Source organism: Merops nubicus, unplaced genomic scaffold, assembly GCF_000691845.1.
Source record: "Merops nubicus isolate BGI_N331 unplaced genomic scaffold, ASM69184v1 scaffold41120, whole genome shotgun sequence".
In the NCBI taxonomy this organism is placed as follows: Eukaryota; Metazoa; Chordata; class Aves; order Coraciiformes; family Meropidae; genus Merops; species Merops nubicus.
The window spans coordinates 14,120-40,350 of NW_008582926.1; the positions used below are offsets into that span (position 1 = coordinate 14,120).

At 43.8% G+C, this 26,231-nt stretch overlaps 1 protein-coding gene across 1 annotated transcript in view; it reads right to left on the bottom strand.

Moving 5' to 3' along the window:
* Positions 1–26,231, bottom strand: part of PRIMA1 (proline rich membrane anchor 1) — a gene marked incomplete at its 5' end in the record, with an annotated part of 42,261 nt that overhangs the window by 6,663 nt on the left and 9,367 nt on the right. The window contains one exon of the mRNA XM_008939102.1: positions 13,008–13,137. Within this exon, the coding sequence (XP_008937350.1) occupies positions 13,008–13,137 (130 nt within the window). The remainder of the gene's footprint in view (positions 1–13,007; positions 13,138–26,231) is intronic.

The window sequence follows — 26,231 nt, forward strand, 5'->3', positions numbered from 1 at the left end:
GTCTTAGCCAAACAACACTAGTTGTCAAATCATAAATAAGATTTACAAGAGAACGTAAGCATACAATTTTTAACATCTTCAGGCCTTTTCTGTCTCTTCTGTGTGGAGAAAGGGAGAGAATCTGTACAAGGCACAGTGCTAGGACCGTTATGCAAAAGGAGCAGGTCTCTTTCATACCCATGCAAGTCATATTGCAGCAATAGGTTTTGATCTAAACCCAAGATATCAGCTCCTAAGGGGAGTATCTTCTTTTCTGGTTGTTCACATGAGCATTTTCAAGTTTGCATTTTATGGCTAATTCAGCTTTCCCTCAAAGCCATTTTTAGCTGACCAGTTTCTGGAGTATATTTAAGCAAGCTTTGTGGGCATGTGGGCAATTTCTGTTCTGGAGTGGTTCCTGCTCCCCTGTGATAGTCAAATCCCCCTCACTGTGCCTGGATTGAAGATCTAGCCTTTGCTGAGTGCTTCTCTCAGAGAAACAAGCAAAAAAAGTCCACCCGGAGCTGCTCTGCAGCCATTCATTAGCACTTAGAGGTTCCCTGAGCTGGTGATCTCGAGCTGTAAAATGTGGTGGGCAGATCTGTTTCTGCAGAAGTGCATCTATTTCAGCCTGCTGAAGTCGCTCTGGGTACATCTGAAGGGAGGATCTGGCTTGTTCAGATTGCAAGTAATTGCAGTAGATTGCTGAGCCATACGTGAAATTTAAGAAGTGGAGTTTAGTCTTCATTTATTTTCAGCATTGCGAAGTCAGAGCAATTCCACAGACTTTGTTGGACTGGAGGACGATTTCTTCTGGTGTTACAGAAGATCTGTCCCTGGGAGACTAAGGTGATGCAATCACTTTTCCTGCTAGCTCTTCAATTAAACTAACTTCAGAATTGTGCACCTACACAAAACCAATCTTGAGGAAGAGAAGAAGCTTTATTACTAGGATACTGGACTATTAACTGACATAATTGATAAAAGTACCTTCAGTGACCCCCCACTTTACAACCCACTCTTGTTATTCCTTATAATGATCTTTAAAAGGTTTTATTGACTGGAGGGATAGTACAGCTGACGTTATCCATTGGGTGTTCTCAGCACAGAATACATCATCGATATGTTTTGATGACAAAAGGAAAAAAATGAATGGGTCTAATGTAAAAAAATGAGCAGGCCTAATTTAAGAAGATAAGCTCATGTTGCCAGCCTTCCAGCCTGGCAAAAAGCCACTAAATGAAAAAAAAAAAAAAAAAGACAATAAATGCATGGAGTGAAAGCATCTTGCTTTGAACAAAGCCAAAACACATCTGGAGAATGGCCATGGCTGGCAGTCTGCTGCACACTGGCAGTGCCCTTTGGGGATGAGCTGGGCACCCTCCCGCTCCTCAAAGGCCTGTCCTGCTGCACAGCAGTGTGGGCAGCTAAGGTACGTTGCTGGAGGCACACTACGTTCTGCCAAGCCCTGCAGAAACAGCCTGGGATTGTCAATATCTGGGTAGCACCCAGCTAGCCCAGAGTATATGTTACTCTATTGCATTAGGCATGATCTGCCCTAACGAGTCTATAATTTACAGAGAGCAGCAGTAATTTCTCATAGAAGACAATAGACAGGCTTGAACAATCTAGTCTAATGAAAACAAAGAGGGGATGGGAGAGGTCTCAGAGAACACCAGAAAAGGAAAAGAGCATTTGAAAGCAAGAAATGGGAAAAAGCCACGGGCAAATTTAGGCTGGAGATGCAAAACCAGTTCTTTCACTCTCAGAAGAATAGTGGTTTGAACTGGGACTGCCGGAGGAGGAGCAGGGAGAGAAGGAAGACTACACAGCTTTAAGAATGTGACTGATATGTTTATGAAAAGGATTAAATGCCACAGTGCCCACAATACTGGGGGCAGACAGGGTGAGTCTTGTTTCAGTCCCATGTTACTAAGACACCTGAAGTATCAAAGAAGGAATACTGAATGCTTCAGGGAACTGAAACAACCAACGTAACAGGAGAAATCATTTCACTGAACTTCAGGTGCAGGCTCAGTTTCCCTGGGGCTGGTTTGCAGTGAACAAGGGAATACCTATGGTCAGAGCTGGACACTGGGTGAGTTGCTCTGCTATGGCACCTGGGTCAGGGAGAAGACTGGGAATAGGTAACTGCTAATAATGAAAGCAGTACCCTCTCCTACTTTGTTTTTTCCCCATTTCATGCGGATCAGAAAGGGGAAGACAGTATCATTTCCCAGAGCCCTCCTGTGAATATCCTGCAGTCTAGTGCAGACTGGATGCATTCCTGCAGTAGTGGCCTCATGCTGGTGCCTTACTAAAATCAAAGTCATGCTTCTTGTGCAATGCTGAACAAAAATTTAAGGCTGCCCCCCAACTGGACTGTGAACAGTCTCTGAGCTTTTGTGCCCACAAGCTGAATGCACGTGCAGGTTTGGTCATTTCTGCACACATTTATGAGAGCTGTCTGAGACCCACGCAAAACTGAGCACGCACAGGTTCTCACAGGTGCTGGCATGAAGGCGCCAAACACTCTGCTCTTCTGCCACTCAGTAATGCAAAACCACCAGTGGAAGCCCAGACTGAGATCCTTCTCTTAGTCCTTTAAAATTCTCCAGTTGTTCTGGTACAGACTGAACACCACCTATCACTATTCAACGCTTCCCATCTTCAAAGCGCTTAACAAACACTAATTAGGAAATCTGGAGAAACATGTTTTTCAAATGTCCAGCTGTACCAATCCTGATCAATACCTTGTGGGTTTTTTTTTATACAGACAACACATCCAAATATATATATTGAACAAGAGATGACAACTACCTAACTGCTTCTGCTCAGCTACAGTGAGGCCAAGGACATTAATAAACTATGACTTAGCCGGGTTTCCAATTAGAAGTAGTCCTTACAAAAAGGTATCTGTATTGGAGGGGAAAGTGGAAGAGGGAAGAGGTGCAGGAATCCCCTACCATGTCTGTAAACTGGCTGCCTGTTGGTGCTCCATGCTCCAGGTCAGGCTGAGCATCAGTACTAGAAAAACGTGGGGTTGTAATAATAAGAGGCAGAGAGAGATGAGTGAGGGCTGCTTCTCACTGCTCTCTCACTGTCTCTGAAGGACAGTATGTCTCCCATCAGCCAAGTGACTGTAAATATTGACATTTTAGGCAATGGACTTTTCCATTGCCCAAACAAAGTTGATCTGTGCTTCTTTCTGCCCAGATTTTTTTGCTGAGTATAGGTAACTACCTTGCTATTTGATCCCTTGCAAACATAGGCAACAGCTTGAATGATGGACTTGATCCATGCAGTAGAACAAGGCTAATGCTATTTCACAGAATCATTTAAATAGAATTTCACAACGTTATTTAAATGGTAATGATTAATTTTGGCGCAGATGAATAAAAATTTTCTGTTGTAGACTTGTCTTTAATGGAAGAGAATGTCTCCAACACAAATAAATGCAAAATGTTACAAAGAAAATTAAAACTTGTTAAATAAACTGACCTTTGTAACTCTCTAGATCACTTTGCATTTGAAGCAATCTCTCTTGGCCACCAACTAAAGTTGGTTTCTAAGCAGCTGCTTCTGACTTTCTCCACTCACAAGGGAGAGTCTGCAGAACCAGACCCTGCTCTTTGCAGGATAAATGCAAACCCACTGAAAGTGGGCTGCACAGGGTGGTCCCAGCCTTGTCGTGCTCTAGGTGTGCACCAGGGCAAGTCCATACAGAGGCGGAGCAACCAGCAAGTGCTGTCCACCTTGCTGTCTATGTAAAGATTTGGTTTTGTGCAGTCTGAGAGCTAAGTGGCTTCAGACAACTGTAACTGGGAACAATTTCTGAGGAGGGATTTGAGTTCAGCACTCTCCACACTGGCTTCCCAGGGCTCAGAGTCACTGAAGGGAAGAACCAGATTAGCCTGCAGTTCCTGATGCTTGAGACTATCAACATCTTGCGTAAAAGTTTCATGCTACTGCCTCAAAAATCAGACACTAAAGAAGGCACCATTTGTCCCCTTGGGACCTCTTTGCGTGGCCTCTTTTCAAAGGCCAGAATAAGGAGTGGCCCTATTTGCCACTCTTGCCTTGCATGCTGCTAGAATCAGACCCTTTATATCAGACCCTTTATATCAGACCCCCTGTTAGTGCTTCACTCCATCTCCTGGCATTTGCTTGGGGAGCGGGTGCTGCAATGCCCATCTCCTCATATCCTCTCAGGCACGGCTATTTAGCCAACAGCTCTCCAAGAGAGAAACCAGGAGCATCATTCTCCAGCCCAGCCCCAGTGGAGGGGGTGGCCCTGTGCCTGCTGACAGAGGGACACCGGAGTCAGAGTGAGGTAAGCGTGTGGTGGAGCAGGAGCACCCTGGCAGATGCCATCTACTCGCACGCCCAGCTCTGCCCACGCTGACCTGCTGCACGCCCCGCCTTCGCAGCAAGCTCTCCCGAGCAGGGAGCTGGGCGCTGCTTAGCAACCCTGCAGCATGATAAATATGCAGCAGTGAGTACGGGGGGTGCAGGGAAGGACGGATGGGGGTAGCAGAAATCAGACTGTGAAGCAACAGGAGTGGTGGCAGCACAGCTGCCAGGGGCTCGAGGATGGCTGCAAGCCACCGATGCGTACCCAAGAAGCATCACAGCTCTGCAAAGGGAGACCTGTCTGCACCCTTCTCAGCCCAGGCACTATGTCTGCGTGGCAGCAAACAGGACAGCAAGGGGTGTAGGGTGTGTGACCTCCCTTCAGAGTGGGGACCCCCAAAACAAGCATGTTGTGTGGACAAGCACCCCTGAGCCTTCCTGTATCAACAGCTGCTCTCAGCTAGGGTGTGGAAAAGCTGAGATCTTATTTGCACACCAATTTGTGATGAATTAGACGTGTGGAACTAATGCACATAAATTACAGTTGGAAATAACACTGCTGTGGTCAGATGCCTTGTTACCTCTGGCTGAGATCTCTGCACAGGAGGAAGTGTATCCAAGCACAACTCCTGCTGTTCTCTGAGCTCTACCTTTCCCCAGGGACTCTGCACAGAAGTTAGAGCTAGGTTAGAGACAGGCATCAAAATCAGTCAGCACAAGCCACAAATTATAGGAGCCAAGGGTGGTACCAAGCCAAAGCTGCTGGCCAGAAATGCTCCAAGAAGTTGGGCAGGAATGGGTATCTTCTGCATAGTCAAATCTGGGCCATTGTGGGGGTGATGCAGGAAACAAGGCTCTAGAGAAAACAAGAAAGGGCAGAGACTAGGGTTGGGGGGAAATGGGGCATGCACACATAGTGTTGAGAGGTGCACTGAACAGCCTCAGTCATCCTGAGGGTGATTGGATGTGTGTGAGGGGTGGAGGACTGATGGGTGACTAGCTGCTCCATGGTCAGGTTTGGCTTCTTGTCATCCTGAGGCAGAGCAAAAGGGGTCTGGGCAGAGCCTGCCCAGGGCTGCAAGAGGCACAAGGTGGAACTGCTGGGACATTCCTATGCTCTTCTGGATTTCTCATTCAAACTTTTGGGGTTTTATAGCTTCTGCAAATCCACTGTGTCCACTGAACCAACAGGGAGCTGAAGTTGTTCAGCCACTGGAGAAATCAGGCTTTATTTCTTTTACTCCAGATGCACTGCAGATCCTTCAGGGAAAGCAAAACAGGTGCAATAAAGGCACTCAGCAGGTTCCTATGAGAGTTCTTGTTGTGTAGAGGGAATTTGTGGGTGATAAAGAGCTGGAGTAATGGCTCTACACACCCACCCCACTACCATGGGTACAATTTCCTCTGAATCGTAGAAAAGATTGTTCCAGGCATCCCAGGGTGCTGCTGCTGGGTTCTTGCAGGCCATAACAAACACAGTTCTAAGCTCACAGATCACAGAGAAGCAACCCAAAAACTTTTTTTAAATGTCCCTGCACACTGTGCTGGGTACATCTCAGCCACAGCTATGGCTTTTCAACAGCAGGTTCAGCCACAAGTGCCCATGTGTCAGCTTGTTAAAGCTATGATTTGATTAAAAAGTAATTTAATTTCTATAAGAACTTTGCCTTGTAGGATTTTGAGTATGTAAGAGTATTGAGTTTAAAGTCAGTTTTTTGACTAGTAGGTGAAGAGAACCCTTATCTCATATCTATTCAGATTTCTTCAGAAAGAATGGCTTCAGGAAAAAGTTTAATAAAACCCTCATATTAAATGTAGCAACTATCTATGCTGCAAAGCTCTAGTATCCACTTGTATCTTCTAATTACACTGGGGTAAATCAGGAATATTTCAACTAATACAATTAGACCAGTGTGAGCATTATATTCTGGCATGAGCCTGTAAAATCCACCTATGGCTATGACAGAGTTGCACTGAGGCAGTAACTGTACAGTATTTGAATGCATTGCAAGACTTCTGCCCATTCAGTGTGGCACCCTCATCAGTAGGGAACAGAAAAATGGCTAGTTTGGTCACAGTGAAAAGTTAATTGATTACAGGATAGACCAAAATGCTCTAAAGATTTCTGTTGGCTTCTCTGTCAATACATCACAAATTAGGAGTGAAAAATCCATTGAAGAGTACACGTAGTGCTTATAAAAACCTCAGACTGACAGCACTGAAGAGCAGATCCTCCTGCTTAACAGACCAAAACTTAGTGCACAGGCAACAGCAGAGTAAACATCCCTTCATTGCACTGACCATGTAGCTTGGCTCAGGCATCTCTCTGGAAGATTATTTTGTCTGCTTTACTAATCAGCCCTTTATTTGTCAAATGAACCTGCCAACAAGTAGCAGCAATACTTTTGCTATTCTACTTTAAAAATCAGGACAACATATCTTAACCTTGAGGCACTCAGAAAACATTGAGCAGCACCAACTATTAGTCCTCCATCCAAAACTTCCCTTGATGTCACTGAATCAGCAGAACGAATACAGCAGAGCTCTGGCACCTCCAGTGGGTTTGGGTCAAACTGTAAAGCTGTTCAACAGCATGTCTCATGTATACTACCCTGGAAATTCTTGCACAGACAACACCCGGACTTCAATACTGTTTGGAAGAACAACTGATTTTCCTTGTGCTAGGACTTTGTTTTCATCAGCCAGGGCTATGTTTAGTTTAATAAATAGTGACAGCTCTGAAAGAACACAAGAAAACCAACAAGAACTCTGAGAATTTATGGACTCTCCATCTGTGGAGATGTTTAAAACCCAGCTGGAGGCAGACCTGGGCAACTTGCTCTTGCTGGCTCTGTTAGAGCAGAAGTTTGGACCAAATGATCTCAAGTCATCTCTTCCAACCTGTGATTCTATGAACTCATTTGTTGATGGTTAAAAGATGGGACCTTCTGCAGAAAAACTGGTTGCTCAGGGTATTTAAATCATCTTTAGTAGGTTATCTGCAGCCTCATTCCAAGGGTGGCAGTAAATTCACCACTGGGAGATGATTAGGCATAGAGGCTAAGCAACACACAGGGATGTTGGGCTTTGGCTAGAGGTGACAGAAGACCTGAACAGGGCTGCCCAGTGGTAGATGCTGATCCTGTTGTTGATAAGCATGAACATTCATGTAGTGGAAAAGATAATCAGGCTACAGTGTGACTCTTTTCCTTGCTTTTCCAAAATGTTTGTTTATCTTTCTTTCAGCTGCCCTCAGTGACATTCAAAGGTCTTCTGAATGAAGACCATATTCCCTTTTGAATGGCACTTCTTAGGAGGTGAACCCTTTTGCAGAGCTGAGTTGGTATGACATCAGTGAACTGCATCAAAGATACACAGATCTGCCCTCACAGACCTTCTTCTTCCCTTTGAATGTCCCCCACTCAAACAGTACTTTTGAGTCCAGCTTTTCCACCAACTATCTCACTTAATTTTCTGAGTAATTATCATCTTCCCAGGCACCTACTGAGAATTAAGGCACCATTTCAGTGCAAACCCTTCTAATGTATCAGGGAGAACAGAAGAGATTAACAATCTCTATTCACGTTGACCAGTCTGTTGTCAGCCATGCCATGAATATCCACTTCAAAGCTACTAGATCAGTTTAGAACACTGATCTGTCTTCTCTCCCCACATTAAAAAGCATTGTTTTGTTGCAATTAATAATGACTGTGGACTACATTGTGGTTGCTCTCAGTGGCTCTCAGGAGATGGACACATGAGGGCTACACATGTGGCCATCTCTTTGGCAGAATGAGTGCTACGAAACAGGCTGGGGTGAGATGCAGGGCCATGGCCTGCTTAGGGGGAAATATATCCCTGCACCATGAGACACACTCAACATAACCCTCACTCCCACTTTTTGCCCTCCTTAAGAAAGCCTTGGTGTTTCCCCTTCACAAGTGCCTGCCTCATTTTGTTAAACAAAGCCAACTCCGAGAACCTTGCTCCCGCTACTGAAACTAGACCTTGCAGTACACAGGCTCCATAAATCACACACAAATGCTGAGTACTTTAGAAAATACAGAAGCAATGAATTTTAAGACAGTTAAAATATGACCTGTCATTTTATTTCAGTACTGTTTTCTTCCATTTAATTATTATTTGAAGGTGAACTCTGTGCCTATTTAAGGAAATGCATATGTAGGCATTTATGGTACCTTTCTCTCAGACTATGGGACACGTACAAACCAGTGGCATGACAAAGTTAGGCTAGAGTGTAAAAAGTATATAATGTAAAACTTTGCTATCATCAGCCTCCTTTCTCTGCTGACTTAGCAAGGGGGCACTTTGGCAGCAAAACCTGTGGTACATTCGAAAGAAGAGGTATTCATCCTATGTAAAACCCAGCAGAGCCAAGGAGTCACACCCCTAGGCACAATGAGCAGCTCATGGGTCATCCCAGACTCTATGGATATTCTGGAGATACTAAGAACAGATTTTTCAGATGTTCGAAAACCATCTGAAACACCTCCTGCCAGGTTGCATAGCTGGTGCATCAGCTGGCACAAAGACTAGGATGCTCAGCTTTGCTTTCCCCTTGGAGGTTTGAGAGATGTCTCCAGTATCTTAATTTTATACAGGGAGACAGGGATTTATTTTTCCCTATTATGTAAAAATCTTATTCCACTCACCGTCACTAGCACACCAGTGAGTTGCAGAAATAGGATTACATACTGCAGGTCTCTCTCTCCCCCATCTCAGTTGCTTATTTACCAAACAACTCTCATTAATCCTCCTTACGGTGTTTACTTCCCACTTCCCTCCAGTATTACAGTCTTACTATTATTCAGGTACTTATAGATGTTAAAAAAAAATAATCTTAAGACACAGCCACATCCAGAACTGATTGAAACGAACTGAGTTCCACTGATTGTTTTTGAGTCCACATTGATTTACACCAGATGAAGATTTGTTAGAGCTGCTGGCATTCACAGTGCACTTGCCCAAGTCCACAAACCCTGTAATACTGAAATAAGCCAGCTTCCTCCAGCCTGTGCTAGTTTATGAGTTGTCCCTGGACCTCCTGCTTTTATTTCTTTCTGACAGCCCCTCCAGGAAAGAAAAAAAATGGCAGGTTTTTACAGCCAGAGAAATACTTGGAGGTATTCTAGATTTTGAACCAGTTATTTGTCTACTCTTGCTATGTGTTACAGAAATGGCTGGTTGAGAGATCACTTCCCTTATCCACGAAGTGAGCAGAAAAGTCCCATTGCTTACCGAGGTTCTGAGCCCTGCTCAGTGATTAAGCCTGTCCTAGAAACCTACAAATGTCATGGGCTGTGACTGCTGCCAGTGCCAAGAACCAATCCTTAATTTTTTTTCTAATGTGCCATGGAAAAGTTTCTTAAGAGAAAGTTTAAACTTTTTAAAAATAGGAAATACCCCCCTGTCCCCAAGACCAGAGAAAATAGCTTTTCCTCCACTGCCAAACTGAGGGTGCTATCACCACGTATGTAACTATGCTACAGCACAACACAGTATCATGTGTGATCTCCTCTGGTGCCTGGTCTATGCAACAGTGCACATCTGTACTTAGTGTGCTGGTCATGCAGTGTCCAACGCTGCAGACACCAGCATCACACACAGTAAACTTACAGGCTGCTTTAAGAGCCTTTGAAGAATTTCCCCGTACTTAACTTCCCAAGAGTTTAACCTGTCTAGCGGTTCTCTGGGTATTAAAGGTGACTGGCACATTTTGGTATTAGTTCCCTTATGGACCAGGGAGGTCAAATCCGTCCAGTGGAATGGATTTCAGCATTTCTTATGTCCATTTAATTCTGGGAGAGCCTGAGCTCTCTAGTTTCCAGGGGAGATGCAGGGATGGAGGGAGCAGCATTCTTGCCTGGTTCTGGTAGTTATTTTATACAGAGAACCACCAATCCACTAGGTTGTATTTTATCACAAAAAGCCTTAGTGACTAAAATTTGTGATCTACTGAAGTTTTAGCTTTTATGAGGGAAAACAAACCACCCTAGGAGAAACAGTTTTAATATAGATTGAATAAAAATACAGTTGACTTATGATACCTTGAGGACAGTCGCTGCCTCTCTTCCTGCTACAGAAAAGCAGACATGAGAGAGTTCGATTGGATCTGGCCCTTTGAAACCAGTAAATGAGATTTTAACTTAAGCACAATAGGATTTATCTTCTTTCTACTTCAAATTTGATTTTCATGAAAGTGAGGGATTAATACAACAGATCCAAGCTCTGTGCAAATAAATCTCTGCCTGCACTTTCCTACTAAAATATTTAACTCTTGCTACACCCTAAAACCAGATTACTGCTGTTATTTCAGTCTTCAGTATCTCTTCAGTGGAGGTGGGAGACAGACTTGTCAGAGATGCTGCAATGAGAGAGGTCCCAATTCCAGGAGATGCGCAGCGATGAGGGCCTGGGAGGAGGACTGTATATGGAAGCTGGTGGATGAGGGTGTGAGACAGCATGGGGCAAAACATGGTTATGGAGCTGAAGGCTGGGAACACACTGGAGAGACTCTCCAGAAGGGATTCAGCATCATTCAGATTAATCCCCTTGCTCTTTCTCTAGCCACTTCTACCCCCGAGCAAAAATCAGAGTGAAAGATTTCTCACACTAGCTAAAGTGCTAAACTAAGCTAAACTAGCTAAAGCCAACTCATCTCAACAATAGAGGATAATGCTCTGTGTGGAAGGCAGGGATGCTTCTGCTGTGAAACGTCTTATTTTATTTCCCAGCAACTATCAACAGGTATCTTTTACAGTGAATCAAGGAACCTGAACTACTGGGGAATGCTGCCAGGCACTTTAGAGCATCATTTTAGCAGAGATGTTTCAGGAAGGACTCATTGATGAAAAGAAATGCTCTAGTTAGTCTGTAAAAATAAAATTAATAAGATTTTCTTTTATAGCTGTCTATCCCACATCTGAGCAGTTTTTAGCTTAGCATTTGTCAGCAGTATGGATGTCAACAATGAGAAGATCTAAGAGGAATTTTCGCTATTGTTGAGCCTAATGCCTGTTTCACGCTGTTTACAAATAATGGGTGTCTTCATCAAGTACCTGCATAACTCATCACCAACATGAAGACTGTTATGTGAATTCCCAGTCTTTTCAAAGCAGCTCTAAACTTGTCTGTTTAAATTTCCTTCCTGTTCCCCCCATCTACCAGCATCATAGCAGATGCTAGGTACAAGCTGTCCTGGAGAGTTACAGCTCCTGTAGGTATATTTTGCAGCCTTGGCAGAAATCATTCACAATTTGGCACTAGGCAGACAAATAAAATATCTGGTTTTGAAACTAATACAACTTTTCATGTGAAATTTGACCAATCACCCAAGAGCAGGTGATTAAGAACTACAAGTAAGAGATTTGGCACTGTGGTAGCAATCCAACTGGTCTCCAACTTCAGTCGTCCATAGATGATTTTTTAAAAGTGCCATTGCTACAGCGAAAGCTTTCCAACTCCTCAAAACTAATACACATTCATTTTATCTAAATTAGAATAGCAAATATACTTACGTAAATTTAATAAGAAATTAAATACAGTCTTCTGTCTTGTTATTTGAATTCTCCCTTTTTGATGCTCTTGGATACACTAGCCTTCAAATTCTGTAGAAATTTTTCAGACAACCACAAAGCTCGTGCAATCCGCCATTGTGATACGCCTGCTGAGCCTCACCAAAAATCTTGCAATTGCTTTGCATCCAGATAACTTTTCACAAAAGATATTTTCATATATTTCTTCTTCTCCAAAAATATCACTCAAAAATTACAATGTTGAAAAAAGCCATAATTTAATCCAACATGCAATTCAGATGTCCCTGCAATATCTCTTGAGAGCTGAGGATTGCATATTGCATTCTCTACTGCAGGTTGTCACCCAGTTGTACTACCAGCTCCTGCCCTAGACTCGCATGGTATAAAACACTGACACCATGAAACCATGATTGTGGGGTGTTGTCAGAGCCATACTGAAACCCACAGAGGAGAAAAGAAACTCCACCCATCCAGGCTACAATTACCACCAGTTACTTTCTACCATAAACTGATGCTTTGGACTTGCCGCTGGAGCCTCCATACAGAAATGTTCAAGTTTTGGCTTTTTACCACCAGAAATATGAAATATTATTTACGTGAAGAAATTATTCCCACTTCCATTTTTCCAAGTAACTGAAGTCAATACTTTCTAACCACCAGAGGCCTATGTAAGCACGTCTGTTGCAAAGGCAATGAGCTGAAATGGTCACTACACACCACGTTGTACATGGGCTGTTACATTCAGAAAGACAGGTTTTGAATTTGATTCTGTAGATGATAATTTTGAAGTAAGAATAAATTAAAATAGTCTCCAAATGAAAAAAAAACTGCACAAATTACCCTAGAGTTTGAGTTATAAGAGTTTGCATAATTTTGAAATGCTACAATGAGTCATGGGCCTGGGCCAAAAATCTCATATTCCACATGTAAATTTTGAATACCCTTTACACAGGCAGGGTATGGTACATAATGTGACTTTCCAGTGAAAACACAAGTTGACTACAGGATGCATTGTGCCTTTAAGATGCCTTTAAACAAGACAAAGTGTCAGTGAAGTCTTGGATCACCCTTTGTGGGGTTGCATTGTGCTAAGCACAGTAAAAGCATCTTGGGTCTTACCTTTTTATGGCTTTGTAGCAAATGATGACAACTATGAAGAGGAACACTAGCGTGGCACAGCATACTGCGATGATAATAACCAGGCCTGGCCACCAGGTCTCTTCAGTGGGACAAAAGGTAGACTTGGGAGCTGTAAAAAAATGTGTAAAAATACCTGAGTTCTCCCAGATGAGCAGTATATAATCAGATAGGCTTCAGTCACCCACGCAATAGCACCATGCCAGTGCCACAGATACATGCAAAGATATTATTTCACACTTAGGACCCATTTTTTCCCCAAGCAATCAACTCTTCTTTTGGGTACTAGATATTTCTTGCCATGGTCCCCAGATGACCAAGTTCTCCGTGTCAGCGTTGTCTGCTACCTGGCACTCAGCTCAGAAGAGAAAGGCTCAGCTCTGCTACCCATAGGAAACCTCTTCTCCCTCTGCATTTGCCATCTCCTGATGCACCAGATTTAGAGTTCTAGAGAGAGATGTTACACTGATAAGGGTAGGCTTTCAAATCCCATTAGGGGATGTTTATCAGGGAGCCACAGCAGTGCCTACCAATCAGTACTGCAGCTGCTATCACTGGAACGAGGATGGGGGATTTGTTTTAAAAGACCATGAATTTTATTGCATTTATTAATTGCTTTTAGAGGACTACAGTTCACAAGCTTCTTTTCTGTCACATTGTCATTGAATCGTAAGTCAAATAATTGAGAAATGTTAACGTTAGGAAATGTTAACTCCTGAAAACAAGCAACCATTATTACATTTTTCTTGTTTGATTTAGGGCTAGAGTTGTCTATGCATGTACCACTCAAAAGAAACAATATTTTGCATCAGAAGAAATACTGGTGACATTTAGATAAAATATTTTCCTTCAGGACCATATTTCTTTTCTCATGCTTTGAGTGGACACTTACTTCCTGAAGGATGGTGAGCAACAGACAATGCCATGAGCAGTACCAGTGTGTTGCAGAAGGAGAACAGACCCTTAACACAATGTGAGCAGTCTTAAGAAACTCTGAGAATTTGGGTCACCTTAAACAACATTTAATAATGAATCAGTCAATGTGACTGACTAAATCTACATGTTCAGTTAAGTAGGAGAGAAAATTAAATATAGCAAAAGGCTTTTTTTTGAGTCTAATTATTTATTATGATATATCCTATATTCTGAACTTCCTGTTATACACACCAAAAATAGCTGCACAAGTTAAAATATGTCATCACACTTGCCTCATTTATTGTGATACATTTCCTGTGCTTCCTGTGTTTGATTAGAAAAAGACATGCACATACTCTTAGGTTAACACTCATTAGGTTAAATCCTGAAGCACACAATTATTGAGAAATGATTTTTTTTTTCCAGTTCCATGGTCTATAGAAAAATTAGCAACATTCATCCTTGAAAAATCTGCAGAAGCACCTTAGTAGGTAAAGAACTATAAGAAGCACTCAAAATAATAAAGTAAACAGCTTGACAATTTATAGGTAGTTCCAACATTGGGTGCCACATATGAGGTCTTGTCTTTCTCACATGCATCAGCCTTCAAGATATGCTATCACTATGATCATACTTGTCTAGCAAATATTGCCTTCAATTTATTGTACATCTCTTGACTGTGAGGGTAGAGGGTTTTTTTTTGTTTGTTTGGTGGCTTTTTTCCTATGGGAGAGAAATAAGGCTGAAAAATAAAGTAATTTGAAGAACTAGTGGTTCCTGGCTCCTCTTTTGACAATGTGTCCAGTCCTAGGCTATCTCAGCACCTGAATTTCTACTTTGTTACTATGTCAGTCACAGAAGTCCATTTTCAGTGGGTGATGAAACTATTTATTGCCTTATGATAAAGCTAATGTTTTTAATTTTCTCTGAATGTTTTCAATATTGCTATTTTCTAAGATTCCAGAACAGAAAACATTTCAAAGATGACAAAATGTTTGCATGAAGGAGCAAGTCTCAGGGCCAACTCTACCCTCCTGGTGTTGTCCTGATAAAATGTTGCAGTGAAATCAAAGGAAACACATCCATCAGCAGATGCCATGTAAAGTTAGATGAGATTATAAAAACTGAGGTCAGTTTGGCTATCTTTATCTAGTCCTTGTTCCTCCTCAACCAAACTAGCTGTAAAGCGAAATGGGACGGTGAGACTGGCTTGTTCCTTAGCACAACAAATGAGATTGACAAATGTCAAAGGGTATAAAGCAAGGCTTGTCACATGCCTGTGCATCATGTGCTCCATGATGTTTTATCACAGTATTTGTGCATGGCAAATAAACAGATATATATGGAATTGAATAGTGAGTACAACTCCTGACAGCATATATGTTGCTCCTAACAGGAAAGTAAGAATTGCTGATGTGGAATCAAACCCTCCTCATTTGACTCAGTTCCCTGCCCCACTGGTCCAGACCAGGCACTCAGACAGAAGCATGAGAAATGATTCTGGAAACTATCAAAGTCTGTTTCTTAGTGGCCGGTGGGTTTATAGAGCTTTAAAGATTCTTTTCTGTTTCTATCCCTTATTATTGCAGTGCTAGGCAATCTTTTTTTCCCTCAGAAATGTCTGCTTTTTTTTCCAATAAGCTCCTGGTTGCATGCTATTTTCAGTACATTTTCAGTTGCTGCCTTTCTCAGTACACATTCACATAGCCCTCATTATCGTGGCATTTCCACGTCTTTAATACATTTCTACTCACAATTATCCTCTGAGGAAGAGCAGAACTGATTTTAATCATAGAACCATAGAATCATAAACTGATTTGAGCTGGAAGGGGCCTTTAAAGGTCATCTAGTTCAAACCCTCCTGCAATGAGCAGGGACATCTTCAACTAGATCAGGTTGCTCAGTGCCCCATCCAGCCTGACCCTGAGTGGTTCCAGGGATGGGGCATCTACCCCCTCTCTGGGCAATCCGGTCAGTGTTTCACCACTTTCATTGTAAAAAAATTTCTTCCTTATCTGATATAAATCTACCCTCTTATAGTTTAAAACCATTACCTCTTGGTCTGTTGCTACAGGCCCTGCTATAAAGATTGTCCCCATCTTTCTCATAAGGCTTCTTTAAGTACTGCAAAGAAAGGCTGCAATAAGGTCTCCCTGGAGCCTTCTCTTCTCCAGGCTGAACAAGCCCAACTCTCTCAGCTTTTCTTCACAGGAGAGGTGTTCTATACCTCTGATGATTTTTGTAGCCCTTCTCTGGACCTGCTTTAAAAGGTCCATGTCTTTCTTGTGCTAAGGACTCCAGAGCTAGATGAAGTACTCTGGGAACTCACAAGAGTGGAGTAGAGGGGTAGAATCACCTCCCTTGACCTGCTGGTGACATTTTTTTGGATGCAGCCCAGGATATGATTTGCTTTCTGGGCTGCAAGCTCACACTGCTGTCTTATAACCAGCTCCTTACCCATCAGTACCCCCAAGACCTCCTCCACAGGGCTGCTCATCCCTTTGTGATGATGAAAAGCCCAAGCCTGGCCCACGTGAAACTTCCCAAAGAGCTGACAAGGTGCCTGGGAAGCACCATATCCTCAGAGAGGTGCTGCTTGGAAAGTGCCACACTGAGCTCTTGATGTTAGGGAGGCGTTGATCGCCTGTGTGTGTCTCACAGCTCTGTTCCCTGGGGCAGCCCAGGGCTGAGGAGGCTCTCCATCCTGTGCTTGGGTCCCAGACCTTGGCTCATTGCCCACAGTGTAGAAAAACAAGCTGCACCTGAGAAGGGCTGAGCCAGCATATGTCATGCCCTCAACGATCAGAAATTATTCTGGGATGAGGCACCTGCAGCACACTTTTGCAATGGTGCCACTTTGCATGGAATAGCAATGTATTTCTTGGGCACCCTCTAGAAGAGCAAAGACATGGATGCCAAACCCTCCTTTAAGGAGATACCGAAATGATTACTAAAAACATTGAGCAGAAAATGCCCCACATGATCTGTAACAATGATAATGTCCAGTTGTTTCATCATTTTACCGAATGCAGGAAAACACTTGAATTTTCATGGTCACTTCTTTCTTTGTACCATCTCTTTCAAATCCATTATAAACCCCCATAAGGTGAATAGGTTCAAAACCAAAATGTACCTTTAATTTGTTGTGTAAAGAAACAATAAGCCAGATACTGCTGTCATCCACAGCGGTGTATCTGAGGAGCAGAGGACTTCCTTGGCCACAGGGAATCCCTTTGCTATCACTACAGGGCCAGCTGAGGGCTGGCCAGCCTGGCCATGGTATTTGCTCTCTTGGGACCCACATGGTCTACTGTGAGCATCTTCGGCTGTTCAGAGCGTGATTGCCTTCTGGTTTGACATATTCCTGGCTGCTCTTCACTGGTCTCAAAATCAGCTGAATGGAGAAAGTGATTTTCACAGTGCAAAACAACTCAAGGAAAATGTGCCTTTTCTCCTAAGCCCTGAAGTGTCTTTCTGCACATTGAACACATTGTTGGGTGGAAAGTGGTAAGAAAGTGATGACATCTTAAAGAAGATAGGCAGGGTGAGCTAAGCAATCACAGCCTGTTGTCTTCTCAGAAATCCTGCCAAAATAATGAAGATGGATGCTAAACAGCACAGGTTAGGAAAACATATCTTGTCAAACAAACTAGATATTTTCTGAGGACATTACTGGTTTGGTAGATAGATGTTTTAGTGCTGGTGTGATAACTTTAGGCTTTGGTTTGACATTCAACTTAATTCCACACGATGCTGGGGTTAGAAAACTATAAAGCTACACAATAAGTGTGGCACACATAAATTCAGCTAAAAGCCAGAGGACTCAAAAATCTAGCTATAACCGGAAAGTCACTCCTGAGAGAATGTGTTTTTTAACAGCGACTTCCTCCTTTCCCCCAAAAAAGTGATGGATACAGGCAGAGTTTGTAAATGACTCAGGAATGTACTCTACTACAAGTGGAGACTATGCGTATTTAGATTAGAAATGGGGTAATTACTATCATTGAGGGTAATTATCCATTACAACAGTCTATCAGCTCTGTTGGAGCATTTCACTGGAAAAACTTAGCTTAAGGTAGGTTTTCATTTTTCCTAAAAGATGTCTAAATTAAGCTCATGAGATTTGACTCAGAATTTAAGTAAATAAATAAAATGCTCTGTCTCTGGAAAGTCCGCATGAGCACAGTGCCTTTTTCCTCTTGGCCTTACAATTTATGAAGTATAATTGTTGGTTAGGTTTACTCTTAGGGGGCCAACACCTTCTCCTATTCCCAACAGTACCAGGTCTAATTAAATACAATGAACAAACAGGCCCATTTCAGACCTACTGTGAGTGGCTGGATTCAACTTATGGAAAACAAATTCATGAAAAAGTACTTATAGAGCAAAGGCATCCCGCAAAAAAATTCAGCCCCACAAAAATCTTACACACTTGCTTTCTTTGAATAAATTTGTTTTGAAGGCTCAGTATAAAGACACAGCTCCAGTCCTAATGTTAGCAGGTATCTGTACACACATGGCTCGAGCAAAAAATGTGCATACCAGAAAAGATTAGCTCAGCTACAGAGGGTTTCCCTCAATGCCCAGGCACAAAAATAGAGGCTGTGTCAGTGGAAAGGAAGTTTCCATAAAATTACAAAGAAGCCTCTGATTTATTTTTAGGAAATCTCAGGGTGGGTCACTCTCAAAATTATCCTAAGCTACAAAACCCCCCAAAAAGAGATGAAGCTGTTTTAATCTTCTGGATTAAGCATTAAATTATTTTGTGTATGTTATAAAAGCAACACATACTTGCAGCGCCTGTGACAGAATATAGAATCGGGACTAGGAATCCTTGGATACGCCCTCAGATTATCTTTAGTGCACATGGCTGTACTTTATAAAGCTCAAATTTTGGAAATCTAATACTTCCATCATTTATTTTGACCAGGGTTATTACTTTCCATTGCAATAGGGGTTGTAGGCTAATCGCTCTTCATGTGGGAGTGCTGGAACAGCAAAATAACGCGACCAGGACAGCGAAGACAGAGTGAGTGCTCCCTCGTGGGGGTTCTGCTGGGCTGAGCTGGTGCCTCTGCCCAGCCCCCGGCAGCGATGCCAAGCGGGGTGCCTCAGCAGGGCATCCCTCTCCACAGCCTCCCTCCCACCAGCCAGCCCCACACAGCAAAACGAAATAAAACCAAGCAAAACAAACCAGAACAAAATGAAACGAACCCAAATCAAACCAAACAACCAAGCCGCTGATGAGTGCGCACAGATGTGACGTGGAAGGGTGACAGCGACCCCTCTCACCTCTCTACAGCAACCGTAACTTCATACCTAAAATGGAAAAGCACTTTCAAGATAAATCAAAACCTATTATTGTTTTTCTTCCTCATTTTATTCCTGTTTTGCAGAAAGGTCAAGAGTGCTGGTGTAATCATCTTTATGAGACATCTGCCTGGTTTTAATATTGTATACAAACAGCAGACTAAACCCTGCTGTCTCTATGCCTCCAGCACTCCTCTTGCTATTGTAGGGCTGCCTGAATCAGCCACGCACTTTTAATTAACATGCTAGGAAGCTAGAATGGATTTTATTTTGAAGACAGGCTCATATTCCAAGAGCCTCGAGTGTTTTATCAGTCTTGGTTGGAAATTAAAAGGACTTGGAGATGCAGGCAATGTGTTTCTAGCAAACTTTATGTACGTCACATATTTTAGACACCTGTTGATCTGCTGGCTAAGGCAGGGTTTGGGGTTCTAGCCTCATCTTCACTTTTATTTGCCTTATTATTTTGATATATTTACATAATTTGCATGTTAGCTTCTCCATTTGCAAGACAGAAAAAGCACTAGCTCCTACAGCCATTATCCCACTGGGATACAAGAACAAGCCCAGAAAATATGGAGATGTTTAGATGTGATTTCAGATGACAAGGTATGTGAAAAGGCTCTCAGGGCATGCCATGCCTATATGGACACTCCACGTATGGAGAGGGACTTTGAATCTGTTGCAGTTTTGGTCTTCACATCAAGGTGCCTCATCCAACACCCTGTGGAATAGAGGAGTTCAACAAATCCCCTGAGTAATGTGAAATAACTCAGGTTTTGGGAAGAGAAACCCTACAGTGGAACAGTTACACACACAGCACCAAGGCTTGAACATTTATCCTATAAGAATTGTGTCCAGTGCTGTGCCTGAGGTGTCTTGTCTATGTTAACATAAGGTTCTTCACTCTCCCCAGCAGTGTAAATTCGCCTCAAACTAAGCACTGATTAACTTAATTCTGATTAGCTTAATTGTATGTCAGAATGAAGTCTTACACAGCTGGCAAAAAGTGGCCAAGAGCTGAAGTGATGTAAACTAGTAGAAGTCCAGCCAGCTGTGAGACTGGTGCCACCTGAGGACCTTGTCCCAGCATCTGTATGATGATGCTCATGAAGCCGTGCTCCAAATTTTGCTGGAGGTCAGGAGCTCAGTCTCCAGAGCCCTGCAGGCTGTCAGCTCTCTGGGTGCAGATTTTGTAATATAACACGGGACAATGTGGAGACATCTTTAAGCCAGTGCCAGCTCAAGTGTCCCCTCTTTGTTTGTTGTATTTTGTCGTATAGGGATTGCTACAGGTGTGTTTGGATAACCTACGTGGTAGGAACATGCTGTGGAATACTCAGGGCTTCTAACTGCAAGAGACAGCCAGCATGGGAAAAACAAATCCTTCAAAAGAGCCTTCTAATAAAGTTTGTGGTACTGCTAGACCTTGATACAAATATAGATCTTCAGCTGTTATTCTAAAAAGCACTCCGGGAATAGGCAAAGTACATGTTCTCATCAAACCGTACGCATCGACTCTCTTGAATTTGAGGGGAGAATTTCCTGGGAGGATGGGGAGAGGAGGCTGGGCAGGAGATGAGGGGCTTGGTGTCTCCCCCCGGGGCAGAAAGCCATGCACGCATGTGTGCCAAGCAGCGGCTGCTCCGCTTGCCTGCCCCGAGGCACAGGCCCTGGGGCTTCCTGTGGCCAGAGGGAAAGCCGAGCGCAGGGTCCCGCAGAAGGCCGGGCCCAGGCTGGTGGGCAGGGATGCAGGCAGGCTCACAGGAGGAAGGATTGCCACGTTCTGCTGACAGATGAAGAGGAGGCTCGTCTAACTGTGTCAGGTTTCTGTGTACTGTGAGAGGAGCTCCCTGGTGTTTGTGTATGCGTGTGTATGTACATATATATATATATATATACAGGCATACATATATGTATATATACACATGCACATAGAATGCCTACACATGTAGCATGGGAATACATGATATATATATTTTTTTAAAGTATGCATACAAATGGTATACTTATGCATCCATATGAATGAAACTGCTGCCAATAGTTCTGTTAGATGTGTTTGCATTCTGAGTGACTCTCAGGATTAGTAAGCGCAGGGGACAGAATATGTGAGAAACTCCACCAACACCTTTGCTTCTTCACCCTCTTCCCTGTACTTGATATTTCTTACATTGGTTGAACACATAAAGGCAAACATTCACGTTTGGGGCACCTCTGTATGTGTCTGAAGTGATTAACTTTGAAGATATAGGAGCAATAAGATACGAACAGATGCACTTTGCCATCTCCCTGGCAGGTCCAAAAATCACCTCATCAACCTTCCTTCACAGTTGTTGTCTGCAGACAACACACCTGGCCGTGCTTCTACTGCTGAAGGGGAGACAGATGCAGGAGCACACCACATCAAACAGCAAAGGCAATACCGGTATACACGGAAGCCCCCAGCTGTGTCAGCTCCCTTCCCCAGCTGGCCAGCCATGGCCTTTGAGACAGCCTGCAAGAGGCCATAATCCTCCTCTGCACTGCCTCCAGGCCACACACCAAATGCAGAGCAAAGATGGTGAGCACACTGAGGGAGGGGAAGGTAGAGGAATTCCCAGATTTCAGCTATGGTGGATCTAAGACCGGAGGAGTCTGTGCAGGTCCAGCCCCAACAACATGAGCTGGTGGTGGCACCAGGTACCGTTGCTGGTGGCAGGTACACAAAATTAAACTCTGAAGAAAGATAAACTGGATTTGGCTACAACTGCAATGAGGCAACTTCTCTGCTGCATGGTAAGCCATGGTCATAATGAAACCCATCTAGTTACAGTCTGGAGTGCTTTGGGCACGATGTCCTATTCCACCACCCTCACCCCTGGAGCATGGCTGCAACCGTACACAATGTGCAATAGACTGGCTTAAAAAAAAGTATGAATCGCCTGATTGTGGAGCAGGTTTTGATCCATTAAAAAAACATATGTTGGTTTTCTTTCACTTTTTCACTTCTTTATAGATCTGTGCCTTTCCTGTTGCTTGTAAACTTAGGGCCATATCCTGAGTGCCATGAGGTAGTTGGGTAAACAGCTACTGTCAGGCCACAGTGGTGTGCTCAGCAGAAAGCCCGTCCTGATTTACTGCCTCCCTGGAGGAGCTAGGGTAAATAATACTGGTGGAAATCAGCTATGCCTGTAGCAGATGATACTTCTGTTTATCACGTTATGTTGCAGACAAATTTATATCATGCAGCTGCTCTGTGCATATGTTCCTACTACACTTTTAAGGGGGATACTGCAATCACTACGCAGCGGGAACTTCTGCTACAACAAAAACATGTGTGGGATGATGCTGGAGAAATTCCCTCCCCCGCAGCTTTTACACTGTAGATGCTGTTATTCTACTCTCTTGGTTCCCTTATCTCCTTAGTTCTCTCCCCCTTTCTAAAAATACTTCCCTTCTGAAACAAGAAACATGCTCAGTCTTGTGCTTAGTTTTGGAGACTGCAGTTTGCAGGAGGTAGAGGAAAGGGGCAGTTTTGCAGGAGCTTTCTGAAGGTCAAGAGCAATAGAGGGGTGCATGGTGCATTGCAAGAAATAGAACTGGAACCACAACTGAAAAAAAACTGAGCCTGGATACAACCAGTGAAAAATACTGGAGCTGTGTGGGGGATTTTTAAGTGCGGTGCTTAGGAGTTAAGCTTTAGAGATTACTGAACCTGCACAAATTTAGGTTTTGGTTTTGCAGTGGACTTCACTAAAGTCTCATGTTGTTATGCTTTCTTGGTAGGTCTTGTGCAGCTGCTTTGCCCTGACAGATTTGAGAGTTCTTTAGAAAAATGAATATTACATTACATTGAACGAAAATAACATTAGGACCAAAATAAAAATAATAGCAGGTGAAAGTATAGGTTGCCCAGGCATAAGTGAAGCACCCTGTGAGGAAGTGGCTTGCACAAACTCATTGCAGCTCAGTGAAAAAGCCAGGAAACTTTTGACTTCTGGCCAGTCCTATCCTATGGATCAAGTTGCCTCCTCCCTGTGAGTAGATGCAAAGGCTGGATTTGGCTATAAGTACATTACAGGAGTGGAAGGAGCAAACTCCCTTGTTGACTTCCCAGGCAGGCACCAGACCTCTGCCACAAGCTAGCACACTTACACCACGCCTAGGGGCTCTGTGTGGCCAAGACTTACGGACAGAAACGAGGTGAGATCCTGTAAGGTGCCCAGGAAAGGCTCATGCTAAGCTTGTGGGACAACTTGTATTTCTTTTGCACAGCTTCAGAGGAAAACTACTATTTCAGTTCGGAAATACATGCTTATGGAAGGATGATGATGCATACAGCAGAGCAGCCAAAGGACTATCAAAAAAAAGCAGGGAGGGAACGTCTGTGCTCCAAACGATTGACAGGCTGAGGGCCAGATCTGCCTGCCTTAATTCTATTAGGTTGCTGTTGAAGCTGATGGAACCCACCAGAACTGAGGTATAACCCCGCCAAATAGAAGCAAAACACGGTTTCAGCTGCAAAGTCTTTTGGAGGAGAGCAGGGTTAGCGAGCACAGAGGGAGAGCCTGTTCTGTGAAGCATGATCTGCAGAAGTGGTAGCTTTTAAAGGCCTCATGGAAAAAAAGGCTTTTAAGGAGATTACATCATAGCTAGTTTCTGTGTTAACACTCGGCTCTGGCATTTTTCTTTACAATGGACACTCACATCAGGCACTGCCCTCTGATCTGACTGTCACATGGTTTTCTAATCAGCAGTCTCCCGATGAGATGCTGTTTCTCCCTCACCAGCTGATTCTCCCTCAGCAAAGAGAACTGACTTGGTTTTACCCCGATTAAATCACATACTATTGGTTTCTGTCTTGAGCAAATGAGAATTGAAGCCAGTGCCTTGCAAGGCAGCCTCCTCCTCACAGCAACACAGTCATTCTGGAGAGCCTCATGGGCACTGTCAGGACGTGAATTCCAGCCTCAGCTCTCCCCCTTCCTTGTGGGGTGATACTGGAAAGATCTTCACCTCCAGCCTATGTTTATCCTTCTCCAGGACAGGGACAGTAGTCCCAGGTTTCCAAATAGCTGCAAGATGTAGGGATAAAAAGTGCAACAGAGAGCTGCATGTCAGCACTGCTGTTACTCCTTTCCCAGTTTTCTAATAGGGCAAATAGGTCAATTTATAAGTATATCATCTATATTTCTACAAGAACTAGCTGTATTTCCCTGACCTTCCCATCAAATACCTATTCAAGCAAACACAGCAGCAAGGCTACAGTCTATGGCAGAACAACAGCAGGATGGCACTGACCTGGGGACAGTAATTCTCAGTTCTTTTGAACAGAGGCACCACTGAGAGGCACAGAGATGTGCCAGCACTGTACCATCCACTTCATTGCACAAACACACAGGCTGGTTCTCCAGTGGTGAACAGAGAGCTCCAGCTATTCTTCAGCAGGGATAAATCAGTGCTGAGGATCATCTGCTTGCCCCAGCAAACCGTGGGACCTCATCGCATTATGGCAGTGAAAAGAGCAGGAAAAAATGAGGCCTGAAAACACTGAACTTTCATGGCTAAGTCTGCCTTTTCTATTTCAGCGCTCTGATACCTGAAAGCCTATTAGCCCGTTTCCATCAGTATTCAACACGTGCACACACATGCACACACACAGACAGGTATCTAGAGACGTCCCTCCCCCACTCTGCTTTGGCTGGCACAGATATCCTAGAGAGGGTCTAAAACCAAGTGTGATACACAGAGGTGAGTGAGCTCCCAACGTGTTTTAAGGATGAATTTAACACCTGCAATAGGCTGTAATCAGCCTTGCAGACCAAGTGAGTGCTGCAGCCCGTTCCCTGTCAGCAAGCCCCAGGTATCCCTGTCCTGTGGTTGCTTCTGTGAGGAGCTGGTCAGCCACCCTGCTGTGTGAGGCTCTGGCTTCCTTGCTGCATGTCATAACAAGTTGAAACAAAGCAGAAGCCCTGAGGCACTTGGCATCAGACAAAGGCAGGGACCAGTGGAAGAAGTAAAGGGTCACTTCCATACTGGAATTTACTGGGGACAAGAGATGCACTCTTTTCCCCACAGAACTTCCTCCTCCATCCCATAGCCAATATCACCTCCCAGATGCACTGCAGTAAGATAGGTATGAAGAGAAACGAGTCTTCAGGACATTTATCTTCCCCAGTCAAGCTGGCTTGCTTTCAGGCTGTTTCAGAGCAGAAGACAGGCTCATCACCAGCTACCAAGTATTTCAGGGAGAGACAGGCTCCTTCATGGGGCAGTGCAGCTGCAGAGGGCATCTCATGAAAAAGTGACTGCCAAGGAACAAAGACATGCATAAAAAATTGGCCTCATCCCTGTGTTGTCCCTCGTGACCTGTTGGCCACCACTTGGAACAGCAAGGTAGTGCTTAGTAAACAGCACATAGAAAGTATCTGTTCTCTCCTAAGTAAGGTGGAGTGGACCATGGCTTAGGACACTTGCTGGAAATTAAGTGGTGTGGAGAGCTCATTCAGTACCTATCTGCATTTTAGGTGACAAAATCCCTTAAAAAGCTAGCCTTTGCTTTTATGGAGCCTCAGGCACCCTTGGATGAAATCCATGCTCCAACAGGTGCTCTGAAGGCAGGTACAGCTGCGCCTGCGAAGGTACTGTGGTAGTGGCACCCACACAGACGCTGTAAAACCATTCAGTGGTAGCCTTTCCAGGCTATTAATTCCCATATCTGCTGATCTATGCTCCTTTGTCGGGATTTTGTTGAAGCTGTAGTATCATTCACAGAGGAGAAGTAAGACATACCATAGTGCTATTTTGCACTGCAGGTTCATGCCCAGCCCCTCAGGCTGCCTCCTTTCTTTCACCAAGGTGCAGTGATGGTGTGGCCATCAGCTCTGCCCCTTGCTCCGGGCACAGGGAACGCCTTATCCTCCTCGCTCTATGATGGTGCAGCCTCCTCTTGGATAAGTGGTAGCACAGGATATAGCTGATCAATTGTGTAGCAACTACTGT